A 16,592-nucleotide genomic window follows, 5' to 3' on the forward strand; every position below is an offset into this window, starting at 1 on the left:
AGCATGCGAAAGAGGAGCCAGGGTACATGGTTTTCATAAGAGCGGATCTGTAGCTGTCAGCACTCTGAGGTCTGCCGTGATGAGAAACTGTTGATGGCTGTTTTTGAATATAGCTTAGTGTTAATGAACTATCCAAAACATAGTGGTTAAGTACCGTGGAATGTACTTTCATTAGAGGTATTGTTAGTTTTGCTGTTTGTCAAGCTTATCTAAAGTCTTGTGGAGCTGACTGCGCTCTAGCATACAGTCCAGACCCCAGATTTTGTGTTTTGTTTCAATGAAATCTTTTGTTTTCCTTGATCTTGTGCAAGTCTGGGTGTGATTGTGGCTTTTCCTGTTCTGTGCTGTTTTTGGCACCTGTAAACCAGTTCAAAACAAGTATTGATCAACCAGCTACTACTGATGCCAATGGACTCTCTGCAGTCTCAAACAGATTTGCCAAAGCATTTCACATTTTATAGACAAGTTAGAAGCGTATATTTGTATATATGCCATAAATATTAAAACTAATCATCAATATGCAATTTCACATAGCTAGAAAGCTTAAGCCAAGCAAGTAAAACATTTTAGATGGTTAGACACTGTATTTATAGGTTATTATTTTGCAAAACATGCCTATTAGGTAACTATGTATCTACATGTTTCATTATTTTTTACCTTAGCAAGAGCATTATACTAAGTACAGTAATTAAACACCATGATAACACCATGTTTTGGACATTAATTATGCTAGTACTAAAGTATTCTTTGAAGTACAATATAAAAACCATGGTACATGCATATGGTAATCATGTTTATATCCAAGAACCATGATACTAGATGTTACATCACTTTTTTTTTTTTTTTTTTTTGTAAATTTAACAAGTTAGCATTAAGAACATCTAATGCAAGTCATATCCTCAGTCTATTTCTTCCCTTAATCAAGTCTTACTCTCGGCTCTAGCTGGAGCAAACATGACCACATGTCTTTATTTCATTATCTTTTTATACAAAGAAAGTGAATGTTTGAGTGCCAGATACAGGCATGAATTCAGTGTGACTTCAGCTATACTTTGACAGCAGAAAGATCACTGCCGTCTGCAACTTCTGAACAATATTTCAGAGACATTGTAACTGTACACACATAAACCGCTACTTCACCACCTCTATAATACAAACATTATCCCATAATGATTACCCACCCCTCTCCCTCCTCTTATGCCCAGGAAAGCTGTACCTGTCTAGGGATGGCTCCATGATACCAGGCATGGCTCCGTGGTTCCTCACTGCTTAGTTTCAGTTCTTCTTCTAGTTCTCTCCGAAGCTTCTCCGGTGGTCCATCCATGATGTACTTGTCCCTTGAAAACTGCACATAGATGGGAACAGAAGAGTATGTTAGAGCCATGGTGGCCCTACAGTAGATGGTATGTTTGTCTCTGTGATTGAAGTATATGGTGTCAGTCTTTTATTAGTCTTCTCTCTTTTTTAATTCCCCTCCCTACTTTTTGCTCTTTGACTCAGTATCTGACTGGCTGATGGATCCTGTGTTTCCTGTGCTGATCTGTTTACTGTGACTCCCAAGTCCCTCCCTCTTCCTGTCTGTCTCCGCCTCCAGAATCCGCAGGGCATGCCGTACCTTTACCTGCACACGTACACGCCCCCACTGCTCTGAATCATCGTGGGCTTTTCAGGTTCGTTGGAAAGCTGCACGTCCTCTTTAAGGATTGTGGATTTCACAACTTAGGAATTTTGAGCATAGTTCTTTTCACTGAGCTGCTTAAAAGTAAGTACTTTAGAGTTCAGGTTAACAAATCCACTGATTAGTCAATTTCTGTGAAACACGAGCTTTGATTAGAAGTAACAGTTTACTGTAATGCCATACATCTAGTTTGAAATGTACGTGGTAAAGCATAGTTCATTATCTTTTCCATCAAGGCTGTTTTATTCTTCCTTTCACTGTCTCAATAACATAACTCAGTCATGTGACCAGATTGTCAGCATAAAAGAATTTAAAAACAATTGGCACAAATAGCACTTTATACTCTCATGCGATTCAACATTGATTCCTAGCTAAACACTGACAACAGAAATATAGATCGATTATGCAATTTTAATACTCCATCATGTCTTAACAAACAGCACATGCCATTGTTGTTTATCAACTAAATGAATGCTTTCCTGTGACCAACTGACTCTGGCTGTGTTTGGAATGGTATATAGTGTACTGCACATCTAATGTATTATAAATTAACATTAACAATGAATAGTAGTATATTTATAAAATATATTACTATATTATAATAAAAGCTGTAAAACTGTTCATTGTTAGTTCATGAAACATTATGCATTAATGTTGACATTATTTTTAAATGGTATAGATCATTTGCTTGCATGATACATTAACAGCATAGGTAGTATAGAGCAATAGTAGTTGTACAGGGTTCAGGGCAGTGCATCATCTGAGAATAATCTGTCGTAATGATTAGGAAATTTCATATAACATATTTGGAAATTATTTGGAAAGCACGCATAACAAGTCATGATGTCTTATCCAAAGTGCCCAGAGGTAAGAATGTTTCGATTCTTATTAGAAAACAGATTTAAGGCTATAAAAATCTGAATGGATGAGACATGTTCAAAGCCATTGTAATAGTACATAATAATATATATATATATATATATATATATATATATATATATATATATATATATATATATATATATATATATATATATATATATTTTTTTTTTTTTTTTTTTTTTTTTTTTTTTTTTTTTTTTTTGAGAAATTAATACTTTTATGCAGCTAGGATGCATTAAATTGATCAAAAGTGACTTCTATTTCAAATAAATGCTATTCTTTTGAAACTTCCTTTATCAAAGAAAACTTCACAAAAAATATTAAGCAGAGTGTTGTCAGGCACAATGTGAAGCAAAGTACTTAAAGCCCTGTTAAAAAAATTCTCTTTTTATTTATTTATTTATTTATTTAAAGCAATCAAAAGCATATTAGAATGATTTCTGAAGAATCATGTGACATTGAAGACTGGAAAAATTATTTCTGAAAATTCAGCTTTGCCATTACATTGAAAAATAAAACATTAACATAGAAAACTAGTAGTTATTTTAAATTGTAATACTATTTCGCAATATTACTTTGTTTACATTGTCATTTTTGATTAAATAAATGCAGATTTGGTGAGCTTAAAGGGATAGTTCACTCAAAAAACAAAAACAAAAAAAAAAAAAACTGCTGAACACAAAGGAACATATTTTGGAAGGATGTCTGTAACCAAACAGATCTTGCCCTCCATTCACTGTGAGTAAATGATGACAGAATTTAAATTTTTAAGTGAACTATCCCATCAATAGACTTCTTTTAAAAATATTTTAAACTTTTGAATGAAAGTACATTTTGCTTGCCAACCATAAGCAGTCTACTTAAGGCTATTATTTGACCAAATCATTTATTATTGTGATTGATTATTATTTTTTATATGCTTATGCATATAAAGATGCTGTGTTTTAAGAGGATTTTGGAAGCCCTTTATGGCGTGCATAACACCACTCTTTAAACATGGTAAAATTACCATAATGGGTTATTGCGTTATTGAATGTGAATGGGTGAATTGCATTCTGCACTTGTGTTACAACCTGCAACATATTTCACATAGGGGATTTCAAGCGTATTCTTGTGTTTCCTTTCCTTTTCGGTTAAGTGCTTGGAATGCCAGCTATGTGTGGTACCCAACCTCAGAGACCTAAAGTGGTACCTTTGTGCTCTAGCTGGTAGTTGTACGCAGTGGGTACTCGAGCACAGCACTGCTGCATAACCCCAAGCTAAATCTGTGCGTAAGGGGGAAAAGTCCCAGCAGGACTCCTCATTTCAATCTTGTTAGTTGTGGTCTATAGAGTAATATGTCAAATGTAAGGGCAAAGGTAATTGGAATTGATGAGTAACTGTGTGTGTGTGCTCAGTAGTGGAAACATCAATTGACATGACACTGTTTGACTCAGTACAGATTTAATTAAGTCGACTGCATCATTCAAACGTACTGGCCACAGAGCCAGTGATGCTGTTGTGTATTTTATTAACAAGTCCCATTTTAGTTTGTCACTGTAGCTTTGCAAGGCTTTTTATGGCTTGATGAACGACTCATTTGGGTTTTCTTAAACTTGCCAAGACATCTGAATATGGCTGAGAAGCCTGGTGGTGTACAGTGACATCAGTGCTCATAACAAGTGATGTCATCACGTTTGTGCTGTCTAAAGGAAACTAGAGCCTAGTGTACTACTGAGGACCCTTGCATTATTGGGCAAATTATTTTAAATCTAAGATATTTATCAAGGCATAAAAGCAACATTTTTGTGTTTATTACCATATAAAGTACAATAAAAAATCTGCGCACCCTGTTAAAATGTAAAAACTCACTATACGTTTCATGTTTTTTCCAGGCCTGACGGCAGCAGACAAGCTACATCAGTTTTCTGTGATGTTGATAAGATGCTTAGCTGTCAGTTTCTCTTTCTCTCTCTGTCCAGTGACCCATAGCCCAAGCAGTGGTCTGTTAAGCATTTCAGGCAGTTATTAGGATCTTACTGACCACAATCTGTCACTGTGGTCCACCACAAACCACTGAACACAGGCTTGGCAATGTGGATATCTCTATGTATTTTGAGAGAGGACAAAAGACATAAATGTAAAAGCATACATCATATGATAGCATATGATCATTTTTTTTTTTTTTTTAAACTTAATATTTTATATGTGAGGTTTAGAATAGCCTTTTGGTTTGGCTATATTCAAATGATGTTAATCTTTCAGTTATCGGAAAAAATCCACTAATATGTATGGATTGTTACGTGCTTAAAGTTGTTAAATGGAATGGAATCCAGTCAACAAAAGATTGCTATGAGAGATACTGTATAAATTCTACAATAAGAGCTCTTAATTCTGGTCTTTGAGTAACTGATTTGTGATGGAAAACATCTCACACACACAAACATATGGCAGAGTCTTATCACTTCCTTGTTTGAGAGGCTATAGTGGATAATCCTGGCTGATTTTTCCTCATGTCAACTCTGTCACTGATCATAAAATAGCTTTAAATAAAAAATAAAAATAAAAAATTTTCAGAGGGCTCAGACTGAAGGTCACTTTTTAGATGGTCAGGTGTTATGATTACTTGAAAGGGTGTAACAAAACTGCTGGTGCATTTCTTTGAAAGCAAATTATAAAAGCGTATTTTATCAACTCTTTGCTTAGTAAACCAAATATATTCAAGTCATGCCACGCAATGGACAGTTTTTCCCTTTATATGGAGAAGCTTCAAAGATCCTTACTATGTATAGAGACTGACAAACCCAGGCCACAGCGAGGACTGAAATACACTCTGATGCCTCTGGTATTGTAGTGAGGGACGGGCGTTACACCCACTCCATTTAGACAACAGCAAGCCAAGCCAACACCCCACAAGCCACAAATTACAGTGACCAGACGATACATAGTTTTACCCTGGCTGGGAAAATCATCCCAAAGCACTTGTTTGTGCTCAGTATCTTTCAACTGTATTACACAATACAGTGACTAAAACAAACAACTGAAATAGAACTTTCAGTAAAAACATATGAGCACGGTTGTGCTGAATCCTAATATTTTTTGGACTTGATGTTTATGTTTCAGGTTTTATGACTGCTTTGTGATTACATGCCAGCTGAGGTGGTGTTTATCTGGCACGGCCGTCGCATTCATTCAGCGCTACGACATCGCGGATCCGTTTAGAGGTGCGCTGAGGCTATAAATGTTTAAAAATAACCAAAGCTCAATTGCTCGAGCAGCTCGATAGCACCATGACTAATAATCCTTCCATCAAGCAGCAGTGCAGATATATTTGTACATCAGATCAATCACCTCAGCTTTTAGCTGTAGCCATTTATATATTGTCATTTTTATCTTCACACATCTGAGTGGCTGATTGCTAAGGTTTGTTTTTTAATAGTGGCATGCTTTTTGAATGTGAATCATAACGGAGCATTTGGATGTATTGAATGAGAGTTCAAAGGTCTCATTGGGTAAGTGCAGAGCACAGGTTAACTATCGACAGCAGAATGAGCAACATAATGACATATACGAGACACTTTGCAGTATTAAAAATAGTCATTTAATTTCTGTAGTAGTTCGTAAGACGTCATAACCAAGCGCACATTAGATCATACTGGCACACGTCAGAACTGACTGTGCTCGTGGCTTTTCCGGTCTAAGATGATGAGCTCAACGGCTGAATGTGATCTGGAAAGCCACTTCTGGATAATTATTATGGATGAGATGACATTCCCCTGTTAATTCTTGAACATCTAATCCTCTTTAGTTTACTCCACAAGTGGCCGTTCAGCAGCTTAGTGAGTGAACGGTTAAAAATCCATGTTTGATTTGGAAATTGTGCAGATTATTGCACAGCTAAAGATGGAGATCACATACACGAGTTTAGACTGACTTGTTGTGATGGAAACCAGCAGGACAAGTAATCCAATGGCAGATAGTTAGTCATGCTCATACTAATGATTAGAGATTTGAACAGACATGAGTAATACCCTTTAATGTTGAGGCTTGTTGGAAAGGAATAATACGTTTCTAAGCGATCTGACTTCCAAAAGGTGGACGTTAAAAGAGGAAAAAATTACAGAGATTTACGGGACCTTAAGAAAAGACATATCTTAGTCATATGTTAGATACCAGAATATCAAAGAGACTAGTAAACACAGAGAACATCCTAGCAACCACATAGCAATGTGCTAAAATGACTCCGAAGACATTGGCACCACATAGCAACGCTTTGGCAGCCATCCTTATATTGTGGCGGCGACTTTATATGGGAAAGCATCACTGTAAATTGTAGAAATCTTGTTATTTCCTGCTATTTCCTGTGGGGGCTTGAAGGATGGAGACCCTCAGTCTCAACCCTGTAGGTTGAGATTCCCAAGGGTTTCAGGGGGTCATTAGTGGCCTCTTATGTGCAGGACAATCGACCTGGCCTGGGCTTTGGTGTTGGGTCACACCCTTCCTGAGCCAGAGTAAACAAAAAGGGCCATCAGAGTGTCCAATCAGTCTCCAGGGACTCTAAACACAGGACCTCTTCCTCTCTTATCTCACCCCCATCACACTGTCCATTTAGATGTTCCCTGGGGTGTCTGTCATGTTCATGTGTTCCTGGACAGGGCAGCACAAATTTCAGTTGGAGGAACAGAGTCTGGGGATGTGACAGATGCTCATGAAAGATTTATTGTCCTTTTAAAGTTATTTAAATAAACATTTTTTTAGTGCAGTTTAGACGTCTTGAAGGGAATGGGAATCAGCACGGACCAGGCTAAACAATATTATACTATACAATTTTTTAAATTGTATTTTTATTGTTCTATAAATGTGTGAATTAATTATTATTTATATATTTATTATATTTATTACTGTATTATATTGATATCTGACACAACATTGCTTTGTATTTATCATCTAAATCAGTTTTTTACTTGACAATACTGTGATATTTTGACTTTTCCCTCCATTCCTCCAACAATCTTGTCTAATCTTATCAAACATCATGTCGATCTTTAGGCAACTGAGGTCTAGAAATAAGCTAGATTCTCACAACCCCCATCTCTCTCTTAGTCTCTTTCTCTTTTAATCACATTCTCTCCATTTCAATCTATGATCCCCCAGCCCCCTCATTCCATTCCAGTTCTGTCCCAATCAGCGTGGCCCAGCCCTGGCTTTGTAAGGAGGGCAGAAGGGGAGATTAGGGCCTGGGGCAGCTGTGCCGGATCACTTTGAACATGGCCTCTTTTTAATGTTTCCTCGAGCGTGCTCAATTTGTTGTACAGCAAAAGAGAGAAAAAGGGGAAAAGATGGAAAAGTAGGGGACACGCTTGTCCTGGGGACTCAAAATTGCTGGAAGCCATCCTGTTAGAAAAGAAAGCCTTGAGCTTGGAAAATGCCTTGAAGTCCTATGGATTGCTTGAGGAAGGTAGAATTAGAGGACAAAAAAGATGTATAAATTAAAAGTTATGTTTTTGGTCTGCTTGTGACTGGGGAAAAAATTAAATGGTAATTTTTCATCAAAATGTAAGCTTGCTCTGACCCGAAAATGTCTTTCCGTTTCTGCTTCAAACACAGGTGTCAGCGCTGGTTTTTTAGGAGGGTAGATGTCCTTCACAGTTGACTACTCACATTTAGCTTTGGCCCGGTTCATGTCACCCATTTTTCAATGGATAAAATCATCAATTGTTTTCTCTCTTTTTTTCAGTCCAAGCTTGGGAGTGAATGAGATAATGTTGAATTTTTTCAGAAGAAGCTGCTTGGTCACTCTGGCAGTGACTGAACACGTTAAGTGCTTTGCGGAATGATGATTTAATCCCTGATCCAAAAACATATTCTTTTGTTTAGCACTGACAGAAGGTGAAACTTTTGGTGTTGACAGATGGGATTGTGCCAGGCTGTGTCAGCACCTCTCCAGCAGCTTGTCACTCAGAGAGACTTCCCGCTGTCCCACTGCTCTGCTGAGCTTTTATTTCTGCCACAGCCATGAGGCTTCTGCTGCGTTACACTGTCAGTGTGTGGGAGAACTGCTGCTGCATGTCTAGTGTGTGGGAAGTGTTAGAGGATATTTCAGTTCATTTTAATGAACCAATTCGTCTGGGTGTTCCAAAAATGATTCACTGATTTGTTTAATCATCACTCAAAAGTATGTGCCTCATTCAAACGTTAGTTAAATACTGTCGTTATCACAATATTTTCAATTACGTTTCATTGGTTGGTTGAATTAAGTGTACATTTATGTGTTTCAGTTTGATTCTGTCATTCTAATTGAGTCCCTGATTTTCTTTTATCAGTAATTACATAAATAATTACAAGTAATTAGTAGGTGGGTTTCTTAAATGATAATTCACTCTTCTTAAGCAACCCCTGCTTAATTAATCTGGTTGTGATTCCACCTGTTTCTGCCATTTACAGATGGAACCGAAATGGAACCAAATGCAGGGATCTCAAGACCCGAATCTGGGTTGGGTTTGAGAAAAGCGCAATATAAATAAAATGTATCATTATTATCATCATCATCATAGGATGTCCCATTTGTCAGAAGGGTGCTCCCTTTGCAGCCGATATTCATCCTCGATGCAGACTTCTACCCAACAGTCAAAGTGGCTGTTTGTGATCTTTAAGTCACAAAAGTGTGTACTTGGAGGAAGATTGCAAGGGCTTAGGGTTCTATTTTGGGATAGGGCCTTAGATTCATGAACACTTCATGAAACTGGTTCAACAACGTAATCATTAAAATGAACTGATTCATTCGACCGTCCATGCCAATATTAATATACACCTCTGCTAAACAAGTATGCCTGTTTATTTAAGGCAGACTTGTCACAGTTTAAGTTTCAGGCCTCTACAGTGTGGAAGAGATTCACAGCTGTAACATACTGTACACACCACCCTCCTGCCCACAGCTGCCCCTCACACTGACCAAAATAAAGCCCCCAAGTTATTTTCACCACATTTAGAAGTCGTTCGCTGCCAGATGAAACCTTCTATGATCGAGGCGGTTCTGTGAGAAACTTCCTCTAGCAATAAAGCATCCATACAAGAGGCACCAACACTGCCCTCTCTGTCCCTCTAACTCCCACTGACCCCCAACACCATTGAAAAGACCGGAAGTCTCCATGACAACCTAGCGCTATTTTTAGAAACAAGCCCAAAAAATGTGGACTAGACCCGAATGTTTTCAACAGACGTTCAAACCCTGAGAGCGAGAGTCCGCTGAGTTGGCCGGCCAGACGTGAGAAATAACAAACATGCTGCTATTTCTGGCCAATTCAGCCTTAGAATTCGAATTCGATAAACATGCCCGGAATCCGACATCAGCCTTCATGCAATTTACATTTTATCCAACACAACTTGCATCGCATTCAAGTTATACATCTTTTAGGTTCCTGCATTCCCTGGGAATCGAACCCATGACCTTGATATTGCTAGCGCCATGCTCTGCTGGTTCAGCTACAGGAATATTGCTATTAAATGCAAGACTGATGAAGGAGCTCCTTGACATTCTTGATCTGTGAATATCTGTTTGCAGTCTGAAGTATATTAGAAATATAATAAGTTTGGAAATGATAAAAAAATCTTCCAGACATTTTAGTTTATTCCAGATTCTCATAATATGCACCACTTTATTGTAGGCTTTGATGGACCATAGATCAATAGTTCACGCGTCATCGGATAGCAGCAAGGGAGAACCGATTAGCCACATCTGTGGAGACTGACAGAAATCCACTCAATAAACTCAGAAAATTTAATGCATTTCATCCTGTTGGCCAAAACCCCCTGTAGTCTCTTTGATAATCCGAATAGTCGTGTGACCTGCCGACTGCTCGGTTTCATTCCTACATCGGTTCCATATGAACCTGTGATAGCTTCACGCGGGGCCACCAATTTTATATCGCCCCATAAATTCACTTAACCCGTCCTGAGCAGCTTTCTGTCCTTATCACATGACACATTAGATGAGTGAACAAAACCACACGTGTTCACACTTACGATCCATTTGCAAGCCGCCACAGAGATAAAAGATTTCAATCAATACGGGTTAAATGGTTTAGAAGACAACAAGGAGGAGGGTGTGCAACTAAACAATTACAAGTGAATGGGAAGAAACATACATACGCAGTCGTAAGTGAGCATGTGTGCTTGACGCCTTCACTTACTATAATGAAAAAAAGCCATTTATCTCAAGAGCCCGGACCAAAGATTGCCACAATAAAACTGCACACAGACCTGCTTTATACGGCACCTCTCGATTAGTCTTTCATTTATCTATATTTCTCAACTTTTTGAATCAGTCTTTCTGTAATGTTACTATACAGATGCCTTTACATCTGCGTATTTACAATATTTGACACTTATATTTAAATTTTACTGTTAGTTTACATAAATTCTTACATATGTTTTGTTAAAATATAGTAAAATATTGAAAATATAAATATATAATAAATATTACACGTGGGTTAGATGCTACTAAAATTGACTTTATACAGATGTAGTTTTAGGAAGCTTTCACTTACCTTGGCTCCAATAACGGAGCTCTTCTGATAGAAACAGCATAAAGCTGCCGTGATGGTCCTTAAAATATTGCATCTCTCTGACATCTCTCTCGTTTCAGTGCAACTCATGAGTGGAAACACTCTCGGATGCTTTAATCTCCAAAACTCAGTGCTTTATACCTCCCATGAATGAGAGCATGTTAGCTGCCCAGCGACTGTCTGTGAACTCTCTCTGTGCGAGTGTGTGTGTGTGTGTGTGTGTGTGTGCATGTGTTTGTGCGCTCAGCAGTGCATATGCTGCTCCATGCTGTTGCTCTCACCCCCAGGCAGCCCATGTAAGGAGCCGTGCTAAACTCCATGTGATACGACTCTCCAGCCTATCAGAATTCAGTCATCTGCAGGAGCGCCACACAGCCAGCCTCTAAACCAACCCCCCTTTCCTCAAAATCTCTAACAGCTTGCCAGAAATTAAATGAAGTGGGAACGGGATAGAATTATTGTATTTTCTCCCAGAAACCCCAAATTTCGCAGCTCTTTTCTTTAGTCATATGCTAATTAGGGATAGAGCGAAGACGATATTTAGTCATTTTAAAAGCTGATAATCATGTGTAGAATATAACATTTTCTTCAATGTTTTACTTTTTATTTCCAAGTTTTGAATGACAGATTTTCACTGTGGACTGTTGAACCTCATTATATATATTAGTGCTGTAATGCTTTAACACATGCAATTAATTTTTTTCAGTTTAACGCGTTAAAAATATTTAACACAATTAACGTAACATTTTTGTCAAGTATCCTCCTAAGCACAGTCTTAAATGAGTTAAATAAAGTCATTAATGAACACAAAGAGTTGTGGGAAAATAGGATGCAGATCTGCGTAATGTGCAGCATGTCTTAAAGTGACAGCAGCCTAACAAACCTGCAGTCTGCCATTAATATTAATCAAAGAACAAAAGAAAAAGAGAAAATCACTCGCTGCTCTTGACTAAATAACTTTTGTAGCTTTAATAAAAATTAATCTATATTTCAATCTAAATGATGCAGTGAAGACTGTGAAGTGTTTGATAACTACTTTGATTCTGGATATTTCTGTTAGATCAAATATTTAAAAAAAATACTGTCTTTATGTTGTTTCTACATTAATTTGGAGGTTAAATGTAAAATTATTACAATATAAAAATATATTACATTTTTTTAATTAAAAATATATTTAAAAAAAGGTGATTAATCACGATTAATTACAGAAAAATGTGATTAATTGGTTAATTTTTTAATTGATTGACAACACAATATATATATATATATATATATATATATATATATATATATATATATATATATATATATATATATATATATATATATATATATATATTAGTGTTGTCAATCGATTAAAAAATTAAGCCACCTTGCTCTCTAGATATCAGCATCAGTCATTTAAAAAGTCATACTGGTTGACCACTAATGCTAATAAAATCAATATTCATATTTAAATATTATTTCTTACATTTTGACTGATCTTCAATTATTAGCAGATTATTTGTTGCTGAATGCATAATCAGATTAGCCAAAATATGTTTATAATAAACAAACACTGAATTTTACAGAAATCTGCAGCATTGTGTATGCTCAGTTTCCAAGTGGGCTTGGTTATCAGGGTTTAAAAATAGGAAAATTATCACTTTATACCAAAACAGAGTCATGAGCAAAGTCGGCACACATTGCAAGTAAACAAGAGCATGCTGAGAGACAATCTGATATCAACCAGTTCAATGACATGAAAAAGCATTGCTTATCACTAATGACATTTAAATTTAATCTTTCCAGACAAGAGAGTGCATCTCCTGTGGAGGACTTTCAGGAGCAGTTTTCCAGGCAGACAGGGACAGTGGTGATCCTGTGTGACAGGTCTGCACCAAGGGACCAGGGCTGTGTCTTTCAGTATCAGCACGACATCACTCTAAACTCCAGCGGAGTTTCAGTAACAGCAGGGGGTTAATATAAAAGAGCATTCTCCCAGCAGGTAGGACTCTCTTACCCAGCTGGGACTATCTTGACCCTGTGAAGGGAGCCCGGTTGAGCCTAAGGGATCCCAGACGGCCAAATTCACTCACTTTTCCCACTGGGGTTTAAATAACAAGACTACTCTGTCTCTTAGTCACAAGCAAACAGCACTTAGTGTTATTGCGGCTAGTTGGCTAACTAGAGGGGCTTTTGTTGAGTGGGCTAACGGGGGCTTTCTCTTGATTAGCCTATTTGTTAACAGCATTTTGAGTTCTGTCAATTTCAAGGAACGGAACAGCCACCTCATAGAAAAAGCTCATAGAGTAAAAAGAGGCATTTGGAAACCAGTAAGATTAGAAGACAGAAGAGAATTCATGTTTTCCAGACCATTTCACCTGACTGAACAAGAGCTCGTAGTGTGTTTGTGAGGTGAGTCTGTGTATGTGTTATTTGCACCATTTAATAATGTGTGGCTATTTAGTGAAAGGACAAACCTTTAGCTGTCTCTGTGTATGGCATCACCTTTTCAAAAAGTGATTTCATAATCATATTAACAATTTTGTGGGTTCTGCTGACAGTTACAGTGGAGTTCTCAAGTCCACAAGTGAAAATGCTTTTTTTTTATTATTATTATTATTATTATTTTCATAAATTATTTTATCAGCATAACAGGTTGAGTGAAATTTTAAATAGTCAAATTTAACAGTCCCACTTTTGTTTTAATGACAGCAACATTCAAGCTGCATGAACTCCACATGTTTGTGTAAAAGCTGATGATCGTTTTCTTCAGCATGATTTGAGAATGATCCAAAGAGCATCTTGTGCTTCAATGGAAGCAAGAACATCTGACCGTCTGTACAAACAGTTCACATGACACTAATAACACTTTCTTCAATATTTGACTTTTTATTCCCAGGTTTTAAATGACAGATTTTCACTGTGGACTTTTGAACCTTGTTGTAGGCCTATATTTTTCAAAATTAAATGAATAGGACAATGCAAGCAAAAAACTTTTTTTTTTTTCAGTTCATCATTAGAGATTGGAAACAGTAAAGTGTGCTGTTTGTCCTATATTCCAAGAGCATTTTTGGATGCAAACAGTTGGATGTCTGTCAACTGAGATTTGTTTTGTTTCTCCCAGATTGCTCTTAAGGGGCAAACAAAGACATTCAGGCTGGCTGGCACACCCTCGGACCAACACTGGAATGTTCTCCCTGAGAGTGAGCTCCTAAACTACCTAATTACGCTCAATAAAATCACCACGGCCCTGCGAGCAAATCTGCTTTTCCACAGTCTGCTAAAGAAAGGAGTCAGCGTGATGTTTTTGTACATGAGAGCAAAAAATAAATCTTAAATACATGTCTGACCTCACTTCAACATAGCGTAGTTCAAAGGCTAAAGAACTTGCATGTGACCATTTCTAGCTGAATAGCAGATTTTTATTTTAAGACACTGAATTACTGTTGTGTACCTTTTTTTTTTGCATATATTTAATTCTGGGCAGGCAAAAAAAATGAAATAATTGGCAGTACAGAAATAAAACAAATAAAATGTTTGTTAGGAACTCGTTGTGACTAAGTTATTTTTGTTTTCACGTTGAGACTCTTGTTATATTACGATATACTTATTTTTATTATGGAATATTTTAATAAAAAATAATTACTTTATGCTACAGAAACTGTGAATGGAAACTTTTTCACTCAAATCAATAGACTTTTGTTCTCTCATAGGACTTCGCTCTTTGTCAATTGTGATGTGAAATGTCAGTGCACATAAATGAACACTAGGGGGAGTTGTGCCTCTGTGAGTGTGCAGCGGTAATAAACGCTGCCGTTAAACAGATGGCTTCCCTCATAGTTCTCCATGGAGATCCACACTAACGTTCAGGTAAACCTCTAGATGCACTGATGACCTTCTTCTTTGTTTAGTTTGGCACCTGAATGATATGACATTTTATCTCTAATGTTCATTCAGCTTTTGATTTGACTCACTAATGTATGGTTTTAATCTTGTTCCAAGTTCAAACAAAGTCATGTAAAAATCAAGCGATCCTCCACCCCGAGGCCATGAACGTGATCAACATTCATCAACACCAGTCAAGTGATTCCTGCAGACAAGATTTTACAACAATCTAGAGATTCTCCTGAGGTAAAGATCTAAAAATACTGGTTTAATATAACCGCATTAAGATCTGGAACACAAGCCAAGACATTATATTATAAAAACTGGAGGCTTTAACTGCTGGGAGTGTGCCACATGCTATTTCTTTCCTTTAGATTTAATGAAAAATCTGAATATATGACAACACATACTTTAGATTATATAAAAGCAAAATAAAACAAGCCATAGGCCATTCGAGTTGTTTACAAATACTTATACACTTTATATTACATTTCTTAAGTATTATTACATGCTTAACCAGTCATTAATATAGAGTCAGACATGTAATACATGTAATATTTTCATGTTTTTATGTTTCATGGGCATTATATGTTTGTTAAAAGACATTGTAATGTGTTACTGGTCAAGTCTTTAGCACTTTTCTTATGTCCAAACCGACCTAAAGTAATTACTACCTGTCACAGCCATTACTCTATTCATTGTCTATCTATCTGTATAAAATATCAAGCCTTGATGATATGATTCAATCTAACAATAAGAGTCTTCATGCTTCTCGTCTCTCTCATCGTTTAAGAGCCGGAAACTCTTTGAATTGTCCCTTCTGGGTCAGTCTATGTTCTCTGCTCTAGACCAGGCTTTCTGTACTTCTGTTTCTGCTCTGGCTGGTCTATGCGTTCAGAGAGGGTTCAGGCCGGCTAAAGAGGTCTTTCTGTGGGCTCGCAGGGCAGCAGATCCCACAGAGGGAACAGTGCCTCATTGTTCCTGTAAAGCTCTTTCATGAGTGCTTAACAGCTTACTGAGCAACAGTATGTGTGTTCACAGTCAGGCCATCAGGAACAGAAAGATGTAAGTATGTACAGGTGCATGTGTTATGAGAGAAAGCAGAAAAGAAGTCTGTTGTTTCACTCTTAAAAATAATGTTCTTCAATGGCTTTATTTTGAAGAACCCTTAGAACCATCTTATTTTCTTGCTAAATAGGATTGGTAACTATGACAGTTTTTTTAGTGCAACGTGTAAAAATAAATAAATAAATATATAATAAGATTACAAGAATAAAATGATAGCAAAACAAGATTGAAGTTGTAATTTTTTGATAATAAAGTCGTTATGTTACAAAAATAAAGTAAAAAGATTACGAGAATAAAGTTGTAGCAATAAAAGATTGTGGTCATAATATTTTGTGAATTTAAGGCTAATAATATAAAGCTCTTATTGCTACAAGTACAACTTTATTCCCATAATTTTTTACTTTTTCTCAAAATATTACAACTACAGTGGCATGAAAAAGTATGTGAACCCTTTGTAGAATCTGTGAAAATGTGAATTATTTTAATAAAATAAGAGGGATAATAAAAAATGCATGTTATTTTTTGTTTAGTACTGTCCTGAGTAAGATATT

General features: G+C 36.7%; 1 protein-coding gene and 1 long non-coding RNA gene across 23 annotated transcripts in view; one reads left to right on the forward strand and one right to left on the reverse strand.

Annotated features, from left to right (window-relative positions):
* The window catches only part of bcar3 (BCAR3 adaptor protein, NSP family member), a 78,870-nt gene that overhangs the window by 10,952 nt on the left and 51,326 nt on the right, over positions 1-16,592 (reverse strand). For 3 of the 4 annotated variants that reach the window (XM_048211481.1, XM_048211480.1, XM_048211482.1), the window contains one exon: positions 1,217-1,345. In XM_048211481.1, coding sequence (XP_048067438.1) covers positions 1,217-1,345 — 129 coding nt within the window. Of the gene's footprint in view, positions 1-1,216; positions 1,346-11,085; positions 12,043-16,592 lie in introns of those variants that run through there. The other variant, XM_048211483.1, reaches the window with a different exon arrangement.
* LOC125280738 overlaps positions 1-16,592 on the forward strand; it is a 49,613-nt gene that overhangs the window by 3,572 nt on the left and 29,449 nt on the right. For 13 of the 19 annotated variants that reach the window (XR_007187716.1, XR_007187719.1, XR_007187714.1 and 10 more), the window contains 6 exons: positions 1,206-1,403; positions 1,501-1,670; positions 12,895-13,500; positions 14,213-14,291; positions 14,802-14,958; positions 15,091-15,219. This is a non-coding gene — a long non-coding RNA (uncharacterized LOC125280738). Of the gene's footprint in view, positions 1-1,205; positions 1,404-1,500; positions 1,763-12,894; positions 13,501-14,212; positions 14,292-14,801; positions 14,959-15,090; positions 15,220-15,915; positions 16,039-16,592 lie in introns of all 19 variants that reach the window. The other 6 variants (XR_007187718.1, XR_007187721.1, XR_007187729.1 and 3 more) reach the window with 4 other exon arrangements.

This window comes from Megalobrama amblycephala, linkage group LG12 (assembly GCF_018812025.1).
Source record: "Megalobrama amblycephala isolate DHTTF-2021 linkage group LG12, ASM1881202v1, whole genome shotgun sequence".
Classification (NCBI taxonomy): domain Eukaryota; kingdom Metazoa; phylum Chordata; class Actinopteri; order Cypriniformes; family Xenocyprididae; genus Megalobrama; species Megalobrama amblycephala.